This window comes from Podarcis tiliguerta, assembly GCF_965153285.1.
Source record: "Podarcis tiliguerta genome assembly, chromosome: 5".
NCBI lineage: Eukaryota > Metazoa > Chordata > Lepidosauria > Squamata > Lacertidae > Podarcis > Podarcis tiliguerta.
This window is the reverse complement of record NC_139538.1, coordinates 92,809,418-92,830,671: the sequence shown is the minus strand read 5'-3', so window position 1 is coordinate 92,830,671 and position 21,254 is coordinate 92,809,418. Positions and strand designations below refer to the sequence as shown.

The following is a 21,254-nucleotide window of genomic DNA, read 5'->3' as shown; positions in this document are numbered from 1 at the left end:
TTAGGGATGACACCCAGGGTGGACCACCCCCACCACACCCTCTTCCTCTGCTACTGGATGGTGGGAGGGGAAGTAAAAATGACCACTAGGTTTTTACCAGGTTTCTTGGCGACAACCTAGATACACCTGGTGGGATTGCCATGCACAAGGTGACGCTACATGGCTTATGGGCTGCACTGGGGTTAGCGGGTTATAAACTGAGCAGACCTTCAGCAACCAAATTGAAATGTTGTTCCCCTAGATATTTAATTAGTTTACCTTGTAACAGATATGCTGGTTTTGCAATCTTGCAATCAGAATATTATTTCCTCCCTTATCAAGAAAGTAACCTGTTGAGTGAGATGCTAAGCAGGGCTGGGGAAATGTCTTAAATTCCTAGGCACCAACATCACATTGAGAAGAAAGAATACAGAGGCAGCACAAAACTCGACAACATCCTCTGTATGTACAGCTGACAGTGAGATTCTCAGTTCCTAGCCACCTGCATGAAATATTTAGGCATTCAGTCAACCTGGTGCCTGGTTACTTTCCCCCTTCTCAGCCTTGATTATAACAAACACAGCAACATACCTTCCCACATATCACAGATGAAATGAGGGGCAATCTTGTACCCTTGAGTTGTAACACTCCCATTGTCACATGATGCATTGCTACTCTCGTAGTTACATGCTGCTGGAGAAACCTGACTGTGGGCACATTTAGTCATTGGCTCTGCAGTTAAATAAACTGTCCACTTCTCAGGCAAGATGCCTAGAACTGCTTACAAGAGTGCAAAATGTTTAACCCCACAACAGATATCCTTCTAATAGGGTATTTCTACCAATCAGTACCTGCTTCTTGGGAGAAAGGCGATGACAAACCTAGACAGCATCTTAAAAAGCAGAGACATCACCTTGGTGACAAAGGCCCATATAGTTAAAGCTATGGTTTTCCCAGTAGTGATGTATGGAAGTGAGAGCTGGACCATAAAGAAGGCTGATCACCGGAGAATTGATGCTTTTGAATTATGGTGCTGGAGGAGACTCTTGAGAGTCCCATGGACTGCAAGAAGATCAAACCTATCCATTCTGAAGGAAATCAGCCCTGAGTGGTCACTGGAAGGACAAATCGTGAAGCTGAGGCTCCAATACTTTGGACACCTCATGAGAAGAGAAGACTCCCTGGAAAAGACCCTGGTGTTGGAAAAGATGGAGGGCACAAGGAGAAGGGGGTGACAGAGGATGAGGTGGTTGGACAGTGTTCTCAAAGCTACAAACATGAGTTTGACCAAACTGTGGGAAGCAGTGGAAGACAGGAGGACCTGGCATGCTCTGGTCCATGGGGTCACAAAGAGTCGGACATGACTAAACGACTAAACAACAACCAATCAGTATGTGGAAAATGATTTTGCTGCAATAGGAAGACATTTAGCTGATGGCTGAGGATTTGTGTTCTCTCCTAAGCCATTGGGTTTTAAAAATTTACCACCGCTGTTTAAGTGTGTGTGTGTGTGTGTGTGTGTGTGTCATTGCCAAAGCAATCAGCACTTTGGGGAGTTCTAGGAAAACATGCCGGACATTTCGCTGAAAAGTTACTTAGAAGGGAAGCTGTACTGTTTGCAAGCAAGAAAAAGGAAATCCTTTCTGCCAAAGGCAAATCAGTTTAATGATGCCAAGTGGGAATATTCCAGAGTTCTTTCTGGTTACCCACAGGGCAAGCAGCCATATTATTCTGCCTGATGGGCAGTGGCACCTTGCGTAAACAAAAGATTCCGTCCACCTTCCTAAAGGAGGCAACATTTTTTTTACTAGCCTGGAGTCAGATGCATGCATGCCATAAAGTAGTCATTCTCCTGCATGATTCAGCAACTGTGCACTCAGGAATCTTGCAAGTTAGCTGTAACAAGCTAACTTAAAGTTGGGGTAATGGGAAGATCAGTTCTCGGCAAGTGTTGGTAATTGCCTGCAGCACAGCAAATAAGGAGTATTTTAATCATAGTAAGCAACCAACAGAAAGCAACCAGGTTGAGAATGGTTCAGCCAGTCAATGACAGAGCTGGGTTCAAAATGCAGGACAAAAGAAAGGCAAGCATGGAGGAAGGAGGCAGCAGAGGTCAAATGTAGAATTCTGGAGCAGAGCTGGCCCACACAGAAGGGGGTGGTATTGCTGGTGCCCTTCCTGCCTCATCGCTGGGGTCTTCCACAGGTTTGCTTCCAGTGTCAATTCCTGCACTTTTCTTAAGGATTTGGCCCACACTTCAAATGATTCAGATGTGTCTTTAGGTAATCCATCAGAGCAGACCTCTGCTAAACCTCCCTCCCCTATCTGACCCGAATGCCCAAACAGGACCACAGCAATTGCCCAAGAGCTGCTTATTATCCCATGTCAAAATGTCGCCTCAGTTGCGCTGCTATTCTCCATTTACAGCACAACTGTACATCACTGGGGATGTGAGGCTGCCACTGACCCTGATCTTTCGGTAGCATCTAGCTGAAGAACCTCTGGTGTTTAGCATTGCTGCTTCAGTTCTTCGGCTCTAAAAGGCAGGGAAATGCTGAATCTCATGGAATCATGTCAGAAGTTTCATTTTATAGACATTACTGGGGAGGTACAGGTCAGCGGCAGCTGAGAGTCTCCGGTTAGGCCTTTGGAAAGGAGCAAGCCTCACGGGGTGACCACACCCACAGTTGTTCGCAGCCTCATCCTTTTTCAACTGCTTGCCTCCATTCCGCCCCCCCCCCCCACACACACCATGTCCTATCTCTGCTTCTGGGATTAACCCAGGTCAGCTTGAAGAATTACTGGATAGTATCTTGTGTAGAAAAAAATGTCCCCCTTCTTTCCTCCCAAAGACCCTTTTCAAATACACAAGTTCATAACTGTTTACAAAGTGGATATGGGTCTGTGCTCCAAGGTTATTCTTAGTTTGGCTGCTGTGTAAACAACTGATGTCAGTGTGGAGGCTGCCCTGCAGGAGACAATGGGCTGGGTAATTACAAGAAAAAGAGTGCAACAGGCCCTCAAAACGCATCTTCCATATTTAGTGTCTAAAAGTGGGATAAAAGAAAACACAACATGATGAAAACTATTTATTATCCAACTGTGCTCAGCTTCTCTCCTTCCCCTCCTGCCTTGCAGTTGTTTCCTGGTTTGGGGGAACCTGCATTGCCAGAGACAACCTCAATCAAACCATTTTGGTGCTTCCTTCAGAATACCTCAGTTGTTTGTCCCTGAGAGGAAACCCTCAAATTTGCTTCTATTTTGGTTTTAGGCAAAATATCAGGGCCAACAGTGCTCTGCAGTGATTTCCCCAGGACATTTTGCTGCCTGAGACAAAAAGCTAACCTGGTACAGCTGCCGCCTGTACCCTGCCCATCCCATGTGCAGACGCTGACTAGACCATCAGGTGAATCCTGATATAATGCTCAAGGCAACACTGTATCCTTCCCTACACCTGAGGTCAGGGCACAATTTTGCCCTCACTGCAGCTTTCCAGGATCAGCTGCAGGAAGCAGAAGGCTCACTCTGCCTAAGGATAGGGCCGAGGCTGCATCTCACTGTATTGCCATGTGCACATTCAAACAAATTGCATGTCCATTTCTAGGTGCAATTAAAATGTGCAATTAGGTAAAGGTAAAGGGACCCCGAGAGGGACGCGGGTGGCGCTGTGGGTAAAAGCCTCAGCGTCTAGGGCTTGCTGATCGAAAGGTCAGCGGTTCGAATCCCCGCAGCGGGATGCGCTCCCGTTGCTTGGTCCCAGCACCTGCCAACCTAGCAGTTCGAAAGCACCCCCGGGTGCAAGTAGATAAATAGGGACCGCTTACTAGCGGGAAGGTAAACGGCGTTTCCGTGTGCGGCTCTGGCTCGCCAGAGCAGCGATGTCACGCTGGCCATGTGACCCGGAAGTGTCTCCTGACAGTGCTGGCCCCTGGCCTCTTGAGTTAGATGGGCGCACAACCCTAGAGTCTGTCAAGACTGGCCCGTACGGGCAGGGGTACCTTTACCTTAAAGGGACCCCGACCATTAGGTCCAGTCGTGATCTACTCTGGGGTTGCAGCGCTCATCTCGCTTTATTGGCCGAGGGAGCCGGCGTACAGCTTCTGGGTCATGTGGCCAGCATGGCTAAGCCACTTCTGGTGAACCAGAGCAGCGCACAGAAATGCCGTTTACCTTCCCGCCGGAGCAGCACGTATTTATCACCTTGCACTTTGATGTGCTTTCGAACTGCTAGGTTGGCAGGAGCAGGGACCGAACAACGGGAGCTCACTCCGTCACGGGGATTCGAACCGCCGACCTTCTGATTGGCAAGTTCTAGGCTCTATGGCTTTCCATTTCTTGCACAGAGGTTCCTTCTTAGCATTTCTGGCAAATTATGGCAATGAGGGCAACCAGGGCCAACAATTGCCAAGTTCATGTAGTCATGATGCTGCATTGCATCAAGCCCAAAGGATTGAGACTGAGACTTCTCTATTTCGATTCCTTTCTCCACCATCCAACACTAACAGTTATCACACCCGTGAGTTTAGTAATTTTAGAGAAGTGTCATTATGATAAAATAGTTCACAGGTTAAAACTTATGTCCTTAAAAAATCATCTGCAAAAGTTGTGGGAGGGTTGTTGTTTTCTTAGGTCTGCCTCAAAAGTTGAATTTCAAAAGGAAAAAGGTTAAATGTTCCAAAGTCAGATTTGAATTCTGAAATTTCCCAATTTTAAAACTGGTACAATAATTTGTTTTCGAATTATTTAATTCTGGAAATAATATTAGGAAAACATCTCAGAGCAGGCACAACCACAAGAGCAAGAATTCCAGGGTATGGTATACAAGCACATGGAGGTGTCTACCTTCTCGGTTAAAACAGGTCTAGGTCTGATCAGCACTTTGGATGGGAAACTACTTGGGAACCACAAGTTTGCTGCCATGGGTGTCATCATGGAAGAAAGTCAGGATGCAAATGTCAGAAAATAAAAGCAAAAACAAAAAGCAGGATGAAGTTTTGAAATATATTTTCCAGCCAGACTTTTCCTTCTTAAAAATAGTGGCAAAAAGAAGCTAAACTAAACAATTGGGTTATACCAGTGCCATAGAGGATTCTCAATATATTACCAAATTTTAAAGGCATTTATTCAGTGAAGAATTTGGGACCTTTTCTTACCAATCAGAAGAGACTGACTCTTGCTCCCATTTTTCTTCCCATGTTTTTCGCATTAAAGCATGCAATGCACTCTTATTTACCACGTAAACAACTTATTGTTTTTAATCATTTTTTATCAGCTAGAGAGTCATAAAACTAATCTGAATGTCTTCATTTCTGTTGCCAGACTTTTCCACTCAACCACCACCCTCACAAACATACAAACATTATTACTCAAAGTTTTGTTTTGGTCTAGATTGTTTAAAATATCTTATGTTGCTATTTACCATTTTCCAAAAGAATGACAACAACTGAGTTACTTTTCGGGGGTGGGGGTGGAATCTGAATAACTGAAAATATTTGTTGGCAATGCTACAACAAAGCAGGAATAATAACACTGAAAAGTCACTTAAAATGTTTACCTTTATAGGAGAGTTTAAGTCTTGGGACATTTTGTTTAGATGTTACGGACAATGGCAAGAGAATCATTCCCAAGCAGAACATCATACGAAGATGTTGGGTTTTGAGAGATATTGTTCCAATCATTTCTCCGGAATTTTTTCTTGCACTTCTCCTTTCTTTCAACATTCCAAAAGAAATCTGTAAAGAAAAATAAAATGTCGTTGTCTTTGGTAAAGTAAGATTTGTTTTCTTTCGTTTTTAAATGAAGGATGGCTAAAAGCATTCTTCTCAACGGAATATATTTTATGATATACTCGAAAAAAATTCAGATGGACACAAAGGAGCCAGATAGGCATACTAAGACCCAGGGGCTGGATCAGGCCCAATCACCTTCTAAATCCTGCCCACAGATGGTCCGGGAATCAGCATGTTTTTAGTGTGTTTTTACATGAGTAGAATGTGTGCTTTTATTTAAAATGAATCTCTGGGTTATTTGTGGGGCATAGGAATTCATTTATTATTTTTTCCAAAATATAGTCTGCCCCCCCCACAAGGTGTGAGGGACAGTGGACTGGCCCCCTGCTGAAAATGTTTGCTGACCCCTGGGCTTGCTGAAGCAGATTGTTCATTGGAGTCCCTGGGATAACTACAAGAAAGAAGATTCCACCTAATTACAAGAAAGATTCCACCTAGCTACAAGAAGATTCCACCTAACTACAAGAAAGATCCCACCTAGCTACAAGAAGATTCCACCTAACTACAAGAAAGATTCCTCCAAACTACAAGAAAGAAGATTCCACCTAAACATTAGGAAGAACTTCCTGACAGTAAGAGCTGTTCAACAGTGGAATTTGCTGCCAAGGAGTGTGGTGGAGTCTCCTTCTTTGGAGGTCTTTAAGCAGAGGCTTGACAACCATATGTCAGGAGTGCTCTGATGGTGTTTCCTGCTTGGCTGGGGGCTGGACTCGATGGCCCTTGTGGTCTCTTCCAACTCTATGATTCTATGATATTTTCCCCCGGTCTAAACAGCAAGCTGGGGCTGGGGTCTGAGCTACCCGCTCCCCACAATCCCAGTCTGGATTCTGCCCATCAGCCTCCCCATGTCTGTGATGTATTTTGGACAGCCCATTCAGGCAAATGCTGGCTGCGTCACTGATGCCATCTCTAGCTTAGTCCTAAGGTTGCCGTCCCAGGCTTACCCTCAGATGGGGGCTGGGAAGGAAATAAACCTCACTGAACACTATTCTTAGTATTATTATTTATTAAATTTGTATCCCACCCTTCATCCAAAGATTACAAGGCAGTTCACAACATAAAACTACAAAGTGGGAACACAAAATACATAATACAATGGTACCTTGGTACTTAAATAGTTTGGCTCCCGAACAAATTGGCTCCCAAATGCTGCAAACCCGGAAGTAAATGTTCTGGTTTGTGAACATTTTTTGGAAGCCAAACATCCAACGTTTGGCTGCTCCTGCAGCCAACTGGAAGCCGTGCCTTGGTTTTTGAATGGTTTCGGGAGTCGAATGGACTCCCAGAACGGATTATATTCGAGAACCAAGGTACCAATGTAAAAAATAAACAAAGCAAGCCAATTCCACCACCCCTAACACATTTAGAAGGACATAGTCAGTCAGTCAAAGGTCTGGTTAAAGAGGAATGTTTTCGCCTGCTGCCTAAAGATGTATAATGAAGGTTCCAGGAAAACCTCCTTTGGAAGAGCATTCCACAAAGGGGAACCACCAGAGAAAAGGTCTGTTCTTGTGGAGGAAGCACATGAAGAATGATGGTCACAAGGTCGGGGTTGGTTCATATGGGGAGTGACGTACATACAGTCGTACCCCGCAAGACGAATGCCTCGGAAGACGAAAAACTCGCTAGACGAAAGGGTTTTTCGTTTTCTGAGGTGCTTCGCAAGACGGATTTTCCTAAGGGCTTGCTTCGCTAGACGAAACGGCCCTGCCTCTCCTGTCATGGCGACGGTCACTGCATGCACGCACGCACGCACGCTCGCTTCCCCGCTCCTCCGGCTCCCTCCCACCTTCCGGCAGACGGCCAACCTTCCGGCTGCCTCACGCTGCTGCCCACCGCCCTCGCGCGCTCCTCTCAGAGAGCCGTTGCAGCTGGAGTCACGCTCCTGAGCCCCGCCGCCCTCCAGCAGCCGCATCGTGCGGTGGCCACAAGGCGCGGGTGAGTCCGAGGTACCGGCTGCGGCAGCTGCCCTGCTTCTCCCTGCCCCTCCCTGCTGTTGTTAGTTTTAACTGCAGTGGTGCTTCGCAAGACGAAAAAACTCGCTCAACGAAAGAACTCGCGGAACGAATTAATTTCGTCTTGTGAGGCACCACTGTAGTTCCTTACCTCAATGCCTATGGCCAAACCTTCAAATAAAGTCATGGCCTTATTTGATCCCAAACCAGTATGTTGCGTGCTGTCTAGTTATATGCACCTTAGGGAACAGGGTGGTTACGGGGCCTCGACACGCAAGTGGAAAAAGGTCAGCATGCAATCCTTTCCTAACCCATCTTTTTATTTCAATTCTTTTAAGATGATGCTTCTGAAACGGGATAGAAGGTCTCCCCTCCCAGAATGAGGGCAGGGGTGGGCCACCTAGAAACAGGGGGAAGTTTCAGGGGGAGAGATGCAGCCTCCAAAACTGCTGGCAGAAGCTGCAGAGCAGCAGGAATCTCTCTGATGATTCTGAGTAGAGCAAGTTCTCCCCTACCTGTGCCTCTTTCTCAAGCTGGAGAATTCCAACCAGGGATTCCAAGAGGTTTGTGTTCTTTCGGTTCCCTTTGAGCGCCAGCAAAAAATCAGTGCCCACAAATCCTTACATTAATTGCATGTCTGCAGCTGCAGGTGCCAGGAGGCGTTGCGTGCTGAGGTCCCCAAAACACCCCTACCCCAATAACTCACACATCACACATCATTTTTGTTTTAAGGTTTTTGGCATAATTTTGGTCACAACTTTATTAAAATACAAATTGTGAGTGGTTGTTTAGGCATTGGTTATGACTAGCTGTCCCCCCCCCCCGCCTTGGGGGACAGCACTGACTCCCGGATTCCAGCGGGAGCCAGTGTGGAGGAACAAGATCAGGGATAACTGGAGCTGCGACACAGACCCTCAGCTTCTCGCTGCATGCTCCCAGGAGCTTACGTGGCCCGCACCCGATTCCAGGGGTTTGGACAAGGGGATGGTAAGCCCCTGAATTCCTTTAACGGAATTCCCGTGCAGCAGCAGCATTGGAGGGGCAGGCACAGCCAATCCATACCCCTCCACCAGCCAATTTAAACCAATGCCTAACCGCCAACCTTACAAGTTGTGACGATTTCCTACGCAGTAGGCAAAACCCAATTGGCACACACTAATCAGCCAAAAGGAAAAATTCCTACCAGGCCCCCGCACCAATGCGGGCAACCCCATGACAGGCATAGCAAGGTCAAAGCGCAAGCCCAAAAAAGGGAGGGCGGGCGGGTGATCCGGTGCCCACAGCGAAAGAGAAAGGAAAATGCTGTATACCTCGTTTAAATAACCTCTGTCCCCACCCCTAAATTGGTAACATCAAATTTGCCCCAGTAACTCCAGCCACCAATCCAATTCAGCCCCTTGAAACTATCCTGCCTGGTAACCATGGGGTGCTTTGCTCGGCCCCATCCGCAACACGTGCTCTCCTTTAATGAGAACATGCTTTGCCAAAGTGATGCCTGCAAAGGGCCGGAGAACTTGTGAATGGAGTGAGGGGGGGGTCTAAGCTTAAAAGTTCAGCAAGGCCTTCCATTGGGAACGGGACATGTTTCAGTACATAACGACAGTAGGCAGCACATGCATTTTTGTCATTTGAATACTCATTGATTAGTGGCTCATCCCTTGGTAACTTTCAGCCAGACATCCAAGTTCCTTAGGCATTTTCATAAGTCCCCCCTCCCCCACGCATGTCCTCTGCTGTGCACACAACCAGCCTCCGTAAGTTCGGCAAATGTTTGGCATGCACCCGTGCAAGAGGTGAACACGGTACTTCTCCTCCTTCTATGTGTTCAGTGAACATCAAGCGGGCACACTTCTGAAACAGACTGTTTTCTCCATGGAAAACCATTGTCCTTGAGCTGACCCGGAGCATTTCATGGATAGCAATCAGCCAGTGATGGGTATTTGCACGTGCAGGCTACCATTTGATGCTGCGGCCCAACCAATGATGGCATTCCTTTTGTATCCAGCCCGCCTACGCTATGGGTCCTAAGATGTGACTTCCCAGCTGGCTGCTGGCCATCCGCACAAAACCCCTTAGACAGAACCACTGAGTCAAGAAATCTCCCCGCCTCCTGGCAATGGACGACCGTGAAGATATGCAGCATTTAGGAGAGGAAGGAAAGGGGGAAATGAGCTTGAGACAAGCACATCTCGACTGGCTCACCTGAGCAAGAGACTTTGAACGGGAGGAAGAGGAAGTACCTTCAAGTACATGAGAAAAATGTGAACCAGCAAACAAATAAATAAATAAATAAATAAATCCATCGAAAGATGCACTTGTCTGCTTTTGGCAAATCCTGAAAATGGCTACAGAATGAACATTTCTTCCTCTTTTGAGCAATTTTTGTTTCCTGAAGACATTTGTCCTTTGCGTGCATCTCCCTTTTGTCTATTTATTTAAAAATACAATCTCCTTAGAGCACAACACACTAGGCCTCCTTTATACACAAGGCAGCTGCTCAGCGACATCGGGGCCAACGGAGTCTCCCTCTTTATTCATTGCGGACTTGGCTGCTGGTGGAGTTGGATCCCCATCAGATTCCAGTTTGTTGCTCCATCTCCTAAGAGCAAATGGGAGACCTCGAGAGCTTCTCTTAAGAGACTTATGGTTGTTTTGTCAATGGCGCCCATGGGACATCAAGCCATAGGAAATTCCTGCTCCGTCCATTGTCAAGGGTTAGTGAGATCCATGCTCTGAGACTGAGCAAAAAAGAGCCACTGTATGGACCAACTCATTCATTATCGCTAGTCTTGGCATTGCCATTGTAGAAGGGAAGAAGATGGGCGGGGAGGACTAGAATCAGTCAGTTAACTCTATGTGCTATTGGCTCTGGCTCTACCGACTCTTGGGCTCCCTGCTTTCTGCCCCACCAGTCCCAGGGAGCACCAGTCTCCACTGGAGCAGCAGCAGCAGGAAGGAGCAGGTCTTGGGAAAGTCCGGAGCAGCCTTTGACTAAGTCAGGTTCCCCACCTGACTTAGAAGGCAAGGCTTAGTCAGTCCCTTTAAATCAGACATTTCAAACATATTCAAGCTGCCCATGACTCCTATCATAGCCGAACCACCTTCAAGGCTAGGTTGTTCCCCATAACAGGCAAAGGGGCCATGCATTCTCTTGCATGCCACAGAAAAGTACTTACAGGTTTATTCTGATCACACAATATTCTTTGTTGCCATATGGAAATGAGGAAAAATTCCAGTTTTAGTGTCAAAGAGTGCAATCCTATGCATGCCTATCTGGAAATAAGGCACTTGTGCTTACTTCCGAGAAGACATAAGCCCATTTATTTCAATGGCTTTACACCGAGTGTGACTATCTCTGGATATCACCCATAGGATTGGGGCTGTCTTTGATGTGGAATGGTCACTTCCATTCAACTCCTCTTCACAGCCATGTTAATGGAGACATCACCCTTGCTACTATGTTGCATAAAGGGAGAAAAAGAAACAGCACACACCCCAATCTCTGATAAAGAGCCACACTACATAGTTTCACATTTGCCCCACTTCATGTCTTGACAGATATCTGAAAAAGAAACTGTTCATTTCCCCAACAGCAGTCAGATTTACAGGGTGATCATCGGCATGTTGCGAAGCCCGCCGTGTTCAGTGGGACCTGCTCCCTAGTAAACACAGTGCACAACCATATCAAGTCCCACTGAAGTCAATGTCTTTGGCATCAGTGAGTAAGTTTAGGACTACAGCCTTCAAAGACCAACTTAGTTAACATCAATAACTCCAATGATACCACGAAACTGTGGAGCTGGAGCCAATTGATGGATAGTTAATTTATTCCAGGCTCTCACAGCAGCCAATAGGAGTCAGTGTAACTATACGAGACTTCATAGGCCACTCTGTTCAATCTGATATCTAAATGCAACTTATAGCACTTGGGGAAGGTTTTGCGGTTTAGCCACAGAGTCTTAACGCAAAAGGGTTGTGACTCACCCATAAATTCAGCCTGTCAGCCTTGACTGACATAATATCCATGTTATTATTCTTAAACTACATTAACTGAATCCAGAGAGAGTTTTAAAGGAGCCATTAATGAGATGGTTCCAGGAACAACGTTGAGTATGCGTGTATAGAAAGACATATCAGGTGCAGTGCACTACGGTGGGATTTGTTTAAGAATAAAAAAAGTTGAACATGATGTGCTAACAATGGAATGTCAACCTGCCTTTTCATTGCAAGGCTTAAGTTGATGATTGTGAAATAACCTTTAGAGTTATCACATTGCTTATTGTTATACTGCGTGCCTGAGGGCTGGGAGTTCAATATCAGGTAAAACTGAGGTCATACCCTTTGGTTTCTACCAAGCGCTGTGATGAATAAAATCACAGCAATCACTGCTATCCTCAGTTATTGTTACCAACAGCAGTTATTTTCTCTTTTGGGACTGTAGAATGAGCTCTGGCATCTCCAGGTATAGCAAATGATGCCCTGGACCTATGGGACTTTCCGCGATGTCTACTTTAAGCTTTTGTCAAGGTGAGCTTTTGTGTTCCATTTAGAATCTTTTATTATTATTGTTGTTATTATTATTATTAATGGAATTGGCTGTGCCTTCTCCCTGCTTCCATTGATATAAAAATGGGACACTATCAGAAGAACTTCTCCAGTGGATTGTGTCCAATATAAAAAGCTATTCACTGTGGCTTATGCCCAAAGGCAGGTGTTAACAAGAGCTTGGAAGAGAGATGGATACGTCATTCTCAAGGGCCAGGCAGGATTCCATAGGGGAGTGGGGGAGAATATCAGTTGAACAAAGCACTTAAAAAGCACTTATCAAGGGTCAAGCTAACCTCAAAGATATTTGGTAGAAGAGTCACTGATCCCAAAGGTGAGATCTAAGGAAAAGAAATGCATACCATGATGGCTTTTACTGGACCACCATCAACAAGAGCCTGCAAGTCGCCTCCAGAAAGAAAGAAAAATTCAGTCCAACGCCAACTGGTTCTTGTGCTACAGCTTAAGCCCATCTTCAGTACATACTGAATGCAAATGTTAAGAGGAAATCTCAGCTTGGGGAAAGGCTCATTAGTTTCAGATACAGAGAAGATACTCAAGCAGTAACTTCAGGACAAATGCAAGAACACAATCACCCACATCTGAAAGAGAGAGAAAGCAGTGTATCAGACTGTTTCCAGTCCAGGTAAAAGATGGGCTCTGCAGCGTTTTCCATCTTGCTGGAATCAATCACAGGTCAGTTCTGTCTGCTCCATCCCTTTGCATGCCATGTTTTGTTTGCATTTTGTAGACATTTTCACTTCGTAATGCCATCATTAGCAAATTATATCCAGTCCCCCTAATGCATAACCTTTGCAGCAGGTGTGTAGCTATCTCATCCGGTACCCGGTGCAGTGGGGGTGTGGTGACCCACCCACGAGGAAGAGCAACCTGCCCATAAGGCCACTGCCTCAATCCTCCCGTGGGCAATGCTGCCGCCACAATCCCCAATGGGGCCACCGCTCATTGTAGGCTTAGGAGTCACGGGCGGGCGGGGGGGGGGCAGAATGTTTCTGGGTCAAGCGCAAGGGAAGCTCCTCACAAGGTGCATTGCAGTAATCCAGTCTTGAAGTCACCAGTGCCTGAACAACTGAGGTCTCCCAGTTCAGAAATGGTAGCAGCTGCCATCCCAAGGGTGAGTGGCAAAAGGTGCTTCTAGACCCCCAGGGACAAAACTCGACTCTGAAACACCCCATACCATGAACCTGCTTCTTCAGGGGGAGGGCAACCCTGCCCAGGGCAGGCAATTACTCAATTTTTTTAACACAGGAACCACTCACCCACATCAACTGTCTTGCAAAGATTCAAGCTCAGCTCATTTTCCTTCCTCCAACTCACCGGTCCAAGGCTTCTGACGTTATGGTGAAACAGAGCTGAGTGTCATTGGTATATTGGTGGTGCCTTGCCCCCAAGCTCATAAGGAGCAGTCCCAGCAACTTCATATAAGCATTAAATAACACTCAAGATAAAAGTGCCTGGTGTCAGTCCATAGTATAACTGCCCGGGGGCAATAAAGCACCCTCTCTGGATTGGGTCCTGTAGGCAGAATCAGAACCACTGTGACATACTTCCTCAGTTCCCAATCCAGGAGGATGCTATGGTCCATGGTATCTAAAGCCGCAGAGTAGAGGTGCCAGCTTGCAAGGGTGATTGTGGGGGCCAACGTCCGGAGGATCCAGGGGTGGAGCTGAACACGGTGGCAGTGCAGATTCAGTGGCTGGCACCTCTGCCTCCTCCTCCTCTCTCTGCCACCAATGGGGGGCTGCTTCCACCCACCCACCCACCGCAGCAATAGCAGCAGCAGGAGGAGGAGGAGGAGGAGGAGAGGGAGCTGGCCACTGAAGCCATGTCATGCTTGGCTCTGCACTCAGCCTCTTCTAATCCTGATTTTTGGGGACACTGGCAGGGTGGATGGACAAAAGGGCTCGGCCTGCATGAGATGGTGCCCCTGATGCAGAGTGATCAAGGAGGAGCAGCAAGGTTGCATTCTACCTCTCCTGCTCTCTGCAAAGCAGAGGTGGAACAAGGCAGGTGCCTTGCTTTGGGCTGCTTTGCCTGTTACTAAGAGATCATCTTGGACTCGGTCAATGATAGCTGTGCTTGAAATGCTTAGGGCCCAGAATGTCTGCTTATATCCACGAGAACCTCTTAGCTCTTCTGCATCAGGATAGCACTCTTTGAGTTGCTTGTGTGTGATTCTACTGTGACAAAGAAGACGACAGAAGGGACAACTCTTATCTCTCTAGCAGGGAGGAAGGGTGGTGGAGTTTAATCGTAGCCAGCGAAAGAGAAAGAAATGTGGTTTGCTAGCAAAAAGGAAGAGGAATATGGGAGGGGAGACAACTGCATAACTGCTCTTGTTTTGGTAAACTGATGCTACATTGAATATTAGCACTTGCTGTCTGGACCTCTGCCTGCGGTACATAAATGATTCTTGCAGGAACACCCAGTTCTCCAGTATTCTCTCCTCGCAAGGGAACTAACCTTGTAAAAAAGCAAAAAACACTTTCCCTTGAAGCTTATTCCCTGCTTGGGAAGGTGGGGTGAGTGAAACATCCCTGTTCTTACCATGTCATCACCACTGTATACATCTCTTAGCTCCTAATACTAGGAGGTGCTATTGAGAAAGAAGTGCGTTCAGCTAATAGGAATGCTTTCAGAGACGTTCTGCTTTCTCCAACTAGGTTTTGGATTCGCATTTTTATAGTCAGTTGACGCAATCCAGAAAAAGCTCTCAGGCCTCAGCCCCGTCAGTTCCAGTGGAATGTGTTGCACACACATAACGGGCTTTTGCTGGATTTTGCCCAGAGGGTAAGAGGAGAATACATGCAGGAAAAATGCAGAGTACCCATTTCTATGTGCACTCAAGCATATTCCCAACTGGGATTAATTCCACACACACACACACCCCTACGGAGTGTGCCTGGATTTTACAGAAATAGAATTTGTGAGACAAAATGCTTATGCAGCACTTAGAATTGATTATCTTATGCAGAGCAAGCAATTCAATTTCATCATAGCCTAAAGATATGGATTTCAATGGGCTTTTGCTGTCGTGGTTTCATCAACGCATCACACTCAGCTCTCATTTGTCTAGGCTGATATTGGGGGGAAAGTAGCTTAAGATAACCCAGAGTTGGCTACATGCAAAGAAAAAGAAGGAAGACTGAGCTCTTAGGACCAGTTGCCTCTCCCTTTTCCTGTGAATACAGCACTACATTTGTCCTTTCTGCATTGATTCAGGCCATACCTGACCCAGAGGAGAACTGAGTTACAAATTGGCTAAAGAAGAACAAAATGTTTAATGGAATACAACCCATGAGGTACTGCAGGATGACTGTGAACACCTAGTCCAGGAATACTCATGCTTGCGTGTAACTGTAGATCCACCAGAAAGGAACTGTAGATCACCTTGAAAGGTAGGCTGTGCGTCTGCATTCTGGATGTGCTTATGGTTTTTGGCCCAGATAAAATGATTTGTGCAAGTATCACCTTCCCTGGACTGGGGGGGGGGGGGGGAGGAACCATAGAAGTAGAATCCTAGGGGCTGAGTTCCCTTCACACACCCCTAGAATATTTGAGGGGGGGGGCGCCGTCCCCAAACTTGATGGGTATTGCCTTTCAAATGGTGTGTGCATGCCACATCATGTGATACATCATGCAGGGTGGGGCTTACTCCCCCCCAAAATAATAATAATAATAATAATAATAATAATAATAATAATAATAATATATTCAAGTTGGCACTCCTGGGTGGAACTGTTCATTGATCAAGCAATGAAGGAAAAACCTGTATTAATTGCATTAGGATTTGTGTTAGCTTCAAAAACTTCAAAGCTTATCCTAGTGAAACATGGTGAAGAAGGTGTGATCTATAGAATGTGTTTTATTCAGAAGTTATGCTTCTATAAGCCAACAGTGCACTTTGATTTCCAAATAGCCACCTGAGATGATGGACAAAAAAACAAGCCAAACTGGCTTGGAAGGGTGTGTACCTTATTCACGAATGCCAAATGGAGGGCTGTTCATCCCAAAGCTTGCAAACTTTGACATGCTGTGTAAACTGGCATACAGAACATTTGCAAAAACCCCATTATGACGTGTTTTTGAAAAACTCCAAACTTCAAGAAACCCCTTCCACATCAATTTACGGACCTACATCTGGTGGAGCTCACCCAATAACACATCCAAACATGGCATCTAGAATGGCTTCCCACACATCTGGAATCATCTTCCCTGCAACTGCACCCATCCCCTCTTGTTTTCAGTTTGTGATTGTGTACGGGGGGGGGGGAACTATGTTGGGAGATGCAGCCTCCATTTGTGCTCCAAATTGTTCCCAGAAAATCCAAATAAAGAACATCTTGCCTTTGTGTCATACTTGTGTTTCAGCTCATTAAACTCATCTTCAAATGTCCTGTGGCTCTTCTGCAGCATTCTTGGGTTCTGTTTATTATAGTCTGAGGTAAATATGGATGGTTATATATTACAATTCCTTACTACTTTGTTGGATTGTCTGTGGCTGTTAATTAATTCAATAGCAGAACGCAAATGTTTGATTTCATCTGGCGGGTTTTACAAGCTCCCGTCATTATTAACTCCGGTCTATTTCTGGTTGCTACGTGTTGCAGAAAAGCAATTACAATGGTTAAGAGAAGGCCATGGTGGCAAAAGGTTCAAGACGTTGAAGCTCTAAGTATAGGCGGGAAATATTAATTGGGGACACAGCAGAGGTTTATGAAATCAAAAACAATGGGGTCAGATACACTGTCCCTGTCTACACGAATTAAAGGTACCTCAGTGAGGTTGGCTGGCAGAAAATTCATCGCTGACAAATGAAAGCATTTTGGATCAGAGGAGCCAACTCCCCATAAAATATTTGAGGGGGCTGCCCCCCACCCAAAGTTGATGGGCATTGCCATTCAAATAGTGTGTGTGTGTGTGTGCCACAACATATGATCAATTATGCCAGGCGGGGCTTACCTGTTTCCCCCTCCCCCCTCCATATTTTATTCAAGTTGGTACCCCTGCTTTGGATAAAGTGTTTTGAAAAGCCAGTCACTTTCATTAATATCTGGGTAAGAAATTGAATCCATATTATTGTTTAAGGATGCCTCAGTCACAATTGGGACACGGGTGGCGCTGTGGGTTAAACCACAGAGCCTAGGACTTGCCAATCAGAAGGTCAGTGGTTCAAATCCCCGCAATGGGGTGAGCTCCCATTGCTCGGTCCCTGCTCCTGCCAACCTAGCAGTTCAAAACACATCAAAGTGCAAGTAGATAAATAGGTACCACTCCGGTGGGAAGGTAAACGGTGTATCTGTGCGCTGCTCTGGTTCGCCAGAAGCTGCTTAGTCATGCTGGCCACATGACCCAGAAGCTGTACGCCTGCTCCCTCGGCCAATAAAGCGAGATGAGCGCTGCAACCCCAGAGTCTGTCACGACTGGACCTAATGGTCAGGGGTCTCTTTACCTTTTTACAGTCACAATTATTTGACACCAGCCTACAGAATGTTCACTGGAACTGAGTAGCCCGTTTAAGGTGTAATCCAAACCGCCTTGGGATAGGGCTAAGGTGTGCCTCTGCCCAGCCTTGAATGCCTCCATTGGTCACCATGTGGGGCTCCACTTTCCAGCTCCTGACTGGGCTGCTCAAAGTACCAGGGCAGGATCCTTCCTGGTGGCAGCCAGCAAAAACCCCTGAACTGAAGCATCCCAGTGGGAGGGAGGGGCTGAGCCAGCCCAGGATACATGGGACACTGAGCTGGTGATGAGGTTGGGCCAGATCTGTACCCAATGCTTTGCTAGTACCAGGCTTGCACAGCAATTTTCCTGTCCCCTGCCCCACCTCTGGCTCTGGCCGGCATGTGTGGCGGGCTTGAGGATGTGGCACTGGCTCTATTCTTCTACTAAGCCCTGCCAGCCAGCAGCCAAGTTTAGGATAGTAGCCATCATCATTTAAATGCTGCAGTTACAACTGTGTGGAGCAGGACCACCCCTCCACCTCCTGTTGCACCCCCTTCAGTCTTGCCACCTGCTGTCCATACATGATGGAGGAAGTCTGAAGAGCAGAGCTCAGCCACCTTCAGAGCTTTTCTCCAAGGTCTGAACAGCAGTGGATGGACCCAGGGATGGAGTGGCCAAGCAAGGGACTGCACTATAGTATTTGTTTGCTTGAATATCAGCCCTATATTAGGCAGCAATATATTAGGTAGGTGGTAAATAGCTTTGAATTTGTGGAGGGATAAAAAGATTATAGGTCCAATGTAACCTTCCAAACCACACGCAACCATCTTTGTTTCAGAACACTTTGCTCTTCACTGCTCCAAGAAATACGGAGCAAAACAATCCAGGGCAACCTCTCCACTCTTGTCTTCATCCATTAGTAATAATAAAAAAGCCAGAAAAAACAAAACTGAATGGATCTATTAGAGGTTCAGGAACTCCTCAATGAGTACTAACTCCCAATTATCTGTATTTTTGTTGGCAAAATGGTGCTTTTCTCACAAAAGACCTTCTGATGTCAAAGCACGGCAGCTACAATATCAGAATTCCTCCAAAAAAAACAAAACAAAAAAACTTCTTATCTCCACTGCCACGGTGGCTTCTGAACAGATGATACCCTTGGTAGATGTTACATTCCCACAGGAGCACAAATCTCCCTGTAGGTCAAACAAAAAATGCATTGTCTCAGGCCAATAGAAATAACATTTCTTGCATTATTGGATTGATTTGGCACAGTAGTTTTTGCAAACTTTGCCTGTTGAGATATGGTCCATTATGCTAGTTGCATGTTTTCACATCCTCTCATGCTCTTAATCAGTGGAAAGTGAACCGTATAAAAACCAATTTGAAGGACTTTCAACCTGGAAATGAATGTTACTGTCCCTTGAGCACAGCCAATTAATTCCTCGTCTCTCTCAGGAACATCAAGGAAAATGTTAACGAGGCAAGGCAACTGAAAATCAATGTGTTATTAAGAGAAAAGGAGATAAAAGAAACAGGAAACTGGCAGCTGGGGGAGTGCAGTTGTGAATGATAAGTTTTTCATTTAAAACAAGAGAAGCTAGCCTTTTTCAGACCAAAAGGCACAAGAAAGAGACTGGCCACAATGGTCAATGAACACACATAGAGGCCACTCCCTACACATTCAGGCAGACACACATTGCTCTTCTCCTAAGTCAGTGCCGCAAGGGACTATTATTTGCAACTTTCACAAACATAGGCACACGGATCTGTGTCTATTTCAAGAGAGCAACAGATATGTAGCTTGCAGAATATTTCAGAATGGACTTCTCAAAAAGGAAACCAAATCTGTGAGCTATGCATGTCCGGAGATGGCTTTGGTATTAAAACAGAAGGTGAATGTAACCCCGCACGAGGGAAGAGATGGGTCTGCAAGGAGACCAACTAAGTCCTGAGGAAAGCAGAGAAACATAAATCTGTACATACACCCTTTTGAGGGCCACAGTTAACCGGCTCAGGCTACTACATTGCAGGCTCCCTCAACCTGCCCCTTCCATCAATGGGTCTCAGCTCCATTTTCGGGGTGCATCAGTACCAATGTCAACTGCAGCTGATACCAAACTTTTAAACTTGAAGCCTAGGGATGGATGCGTAAGCATATTTCCATTCCATGCCAGTCTTCCTTGCATTCAAGCAGAGGTTCATTCCATCCTGGGCTTTGGTAGATCTCCACACCACCCAGGCATGAACAATCCATGTTTAATTTATATACCATACTTTTCCGTGTATAAGATGACCTTTTTTAATTACAAAATCATGCTAAGAATTGGGGGTCGTCTTATACACAGATAGTGCATAGGAGGGACATATGATTGGGTATTTTGTTGGTGATCGGCAGCTTCTGCTGGCGGGTGGACAGACGATAGTTGGCTTTTGCGTCGCGTGTGTTTTTCAACAATTCCCCCTAAAAAGATCCCCCAAAAGCTCAACAATTCAGAGCAATCTCCCCCCATTTTCTTAATGTTGTGTCCCCCAAAATAGGGGGTGTCTTATACATGGGGCGTGTTATACACGGAAAAATACGGTACATTTTATGAGTGTTTTACACGGAAAAAAATGCAAGCTACCTCTACTACCTTGCTAGGTGTTGGAGTGGGAACATTTTAGCCCCTTTCCAAGTGCCCATGAAGATTCACTGAGCTAAACACAAGCTGCACTGGCCATGTTCGGCGTTGTATCAGGGGCTCCATAAATAAACACATGTTTCTGCTGGTTGCCTGCAAACAACAACAAGCAAAACTTGAAATGGCTCTCCAAGCACATGGCATGCCAGAGAACACCCCCACTTGAGTTAGAATCATAGAATCATAGAGTTGGAAGAGACCACAAGGGCTATCGAGTCCAACCCCCTGCCAAGCAGGAAACACCATCACTCCTGACATATGGTTGTCAAGCCCCTGCTTAAAGACCTCCAAAGAAGGAGACTCCACCACACTCCTTGGCAGCAAATTCCACTGTCGAACAGCTCTTACTGTCAGGAAGTTCTTCCTAATGTTTAGGTGGAATCTTCTTTCTTGTAGTTTGGATCCATTGCTCTGTGTCCACTTCTCTGGAGCAGCAGAAAACAACCTTTCTCCCTCCTCTATGTGACATCCTTTTATATATTTGAACATGGCTATCATATCACCCCTTAACCTCCTCTTCTCCAGGCTAAACGTGCCCAGCTCCCTTAGCCGTTCCTCATAAGGCATCGTTTCCAGGCCTTTGACCATTTTGGTTGCCCTCCTCTGGACACGTTCCAGTTTGTCAGTGTCCTTCTTGAACTGTGGTGAGTTGTTCAGACCTGATTTAGTGGAATTGCACCCAAATTAGACAGGGATATAATTCCTGGTATTTACTCTATGGAATGAGAGGGTGAAAATGAAATAACCTCTCATCTACTAAGTTCATTCCATTTATTTATAAACACCCAAGTTATAAAAGAGCAATATTTTAATATGCCGCACACCCTAATTTATAG

At 45.9% G+C, this 21,254-nt stretch overlaps 1 protein-coding gene across 1 annotated transcript in view; it reads right to left on the bottom strand.

Moving 5' to 3' along the window:
* SEMA3D (semaphorin 3D) overlaps positions 1-21,254 on the bottom strand; it is a 182,790-nt gene that overhangs the window by 120,145 nt on the left and 41,391 nt on the right. The window contains exon 2 of the mRNA XM_083440752.1: positions 5,534-5,711. Coding sequence (XP_083296878.1) covers positions 5,534-5,699 — 166 coding nt within the window. The 5' untranslated portion in view covers positions 5,700-5,711. The remainder of the gene's footprint in view (positions 1-5,533; positions 5,712-21,254) is intronic.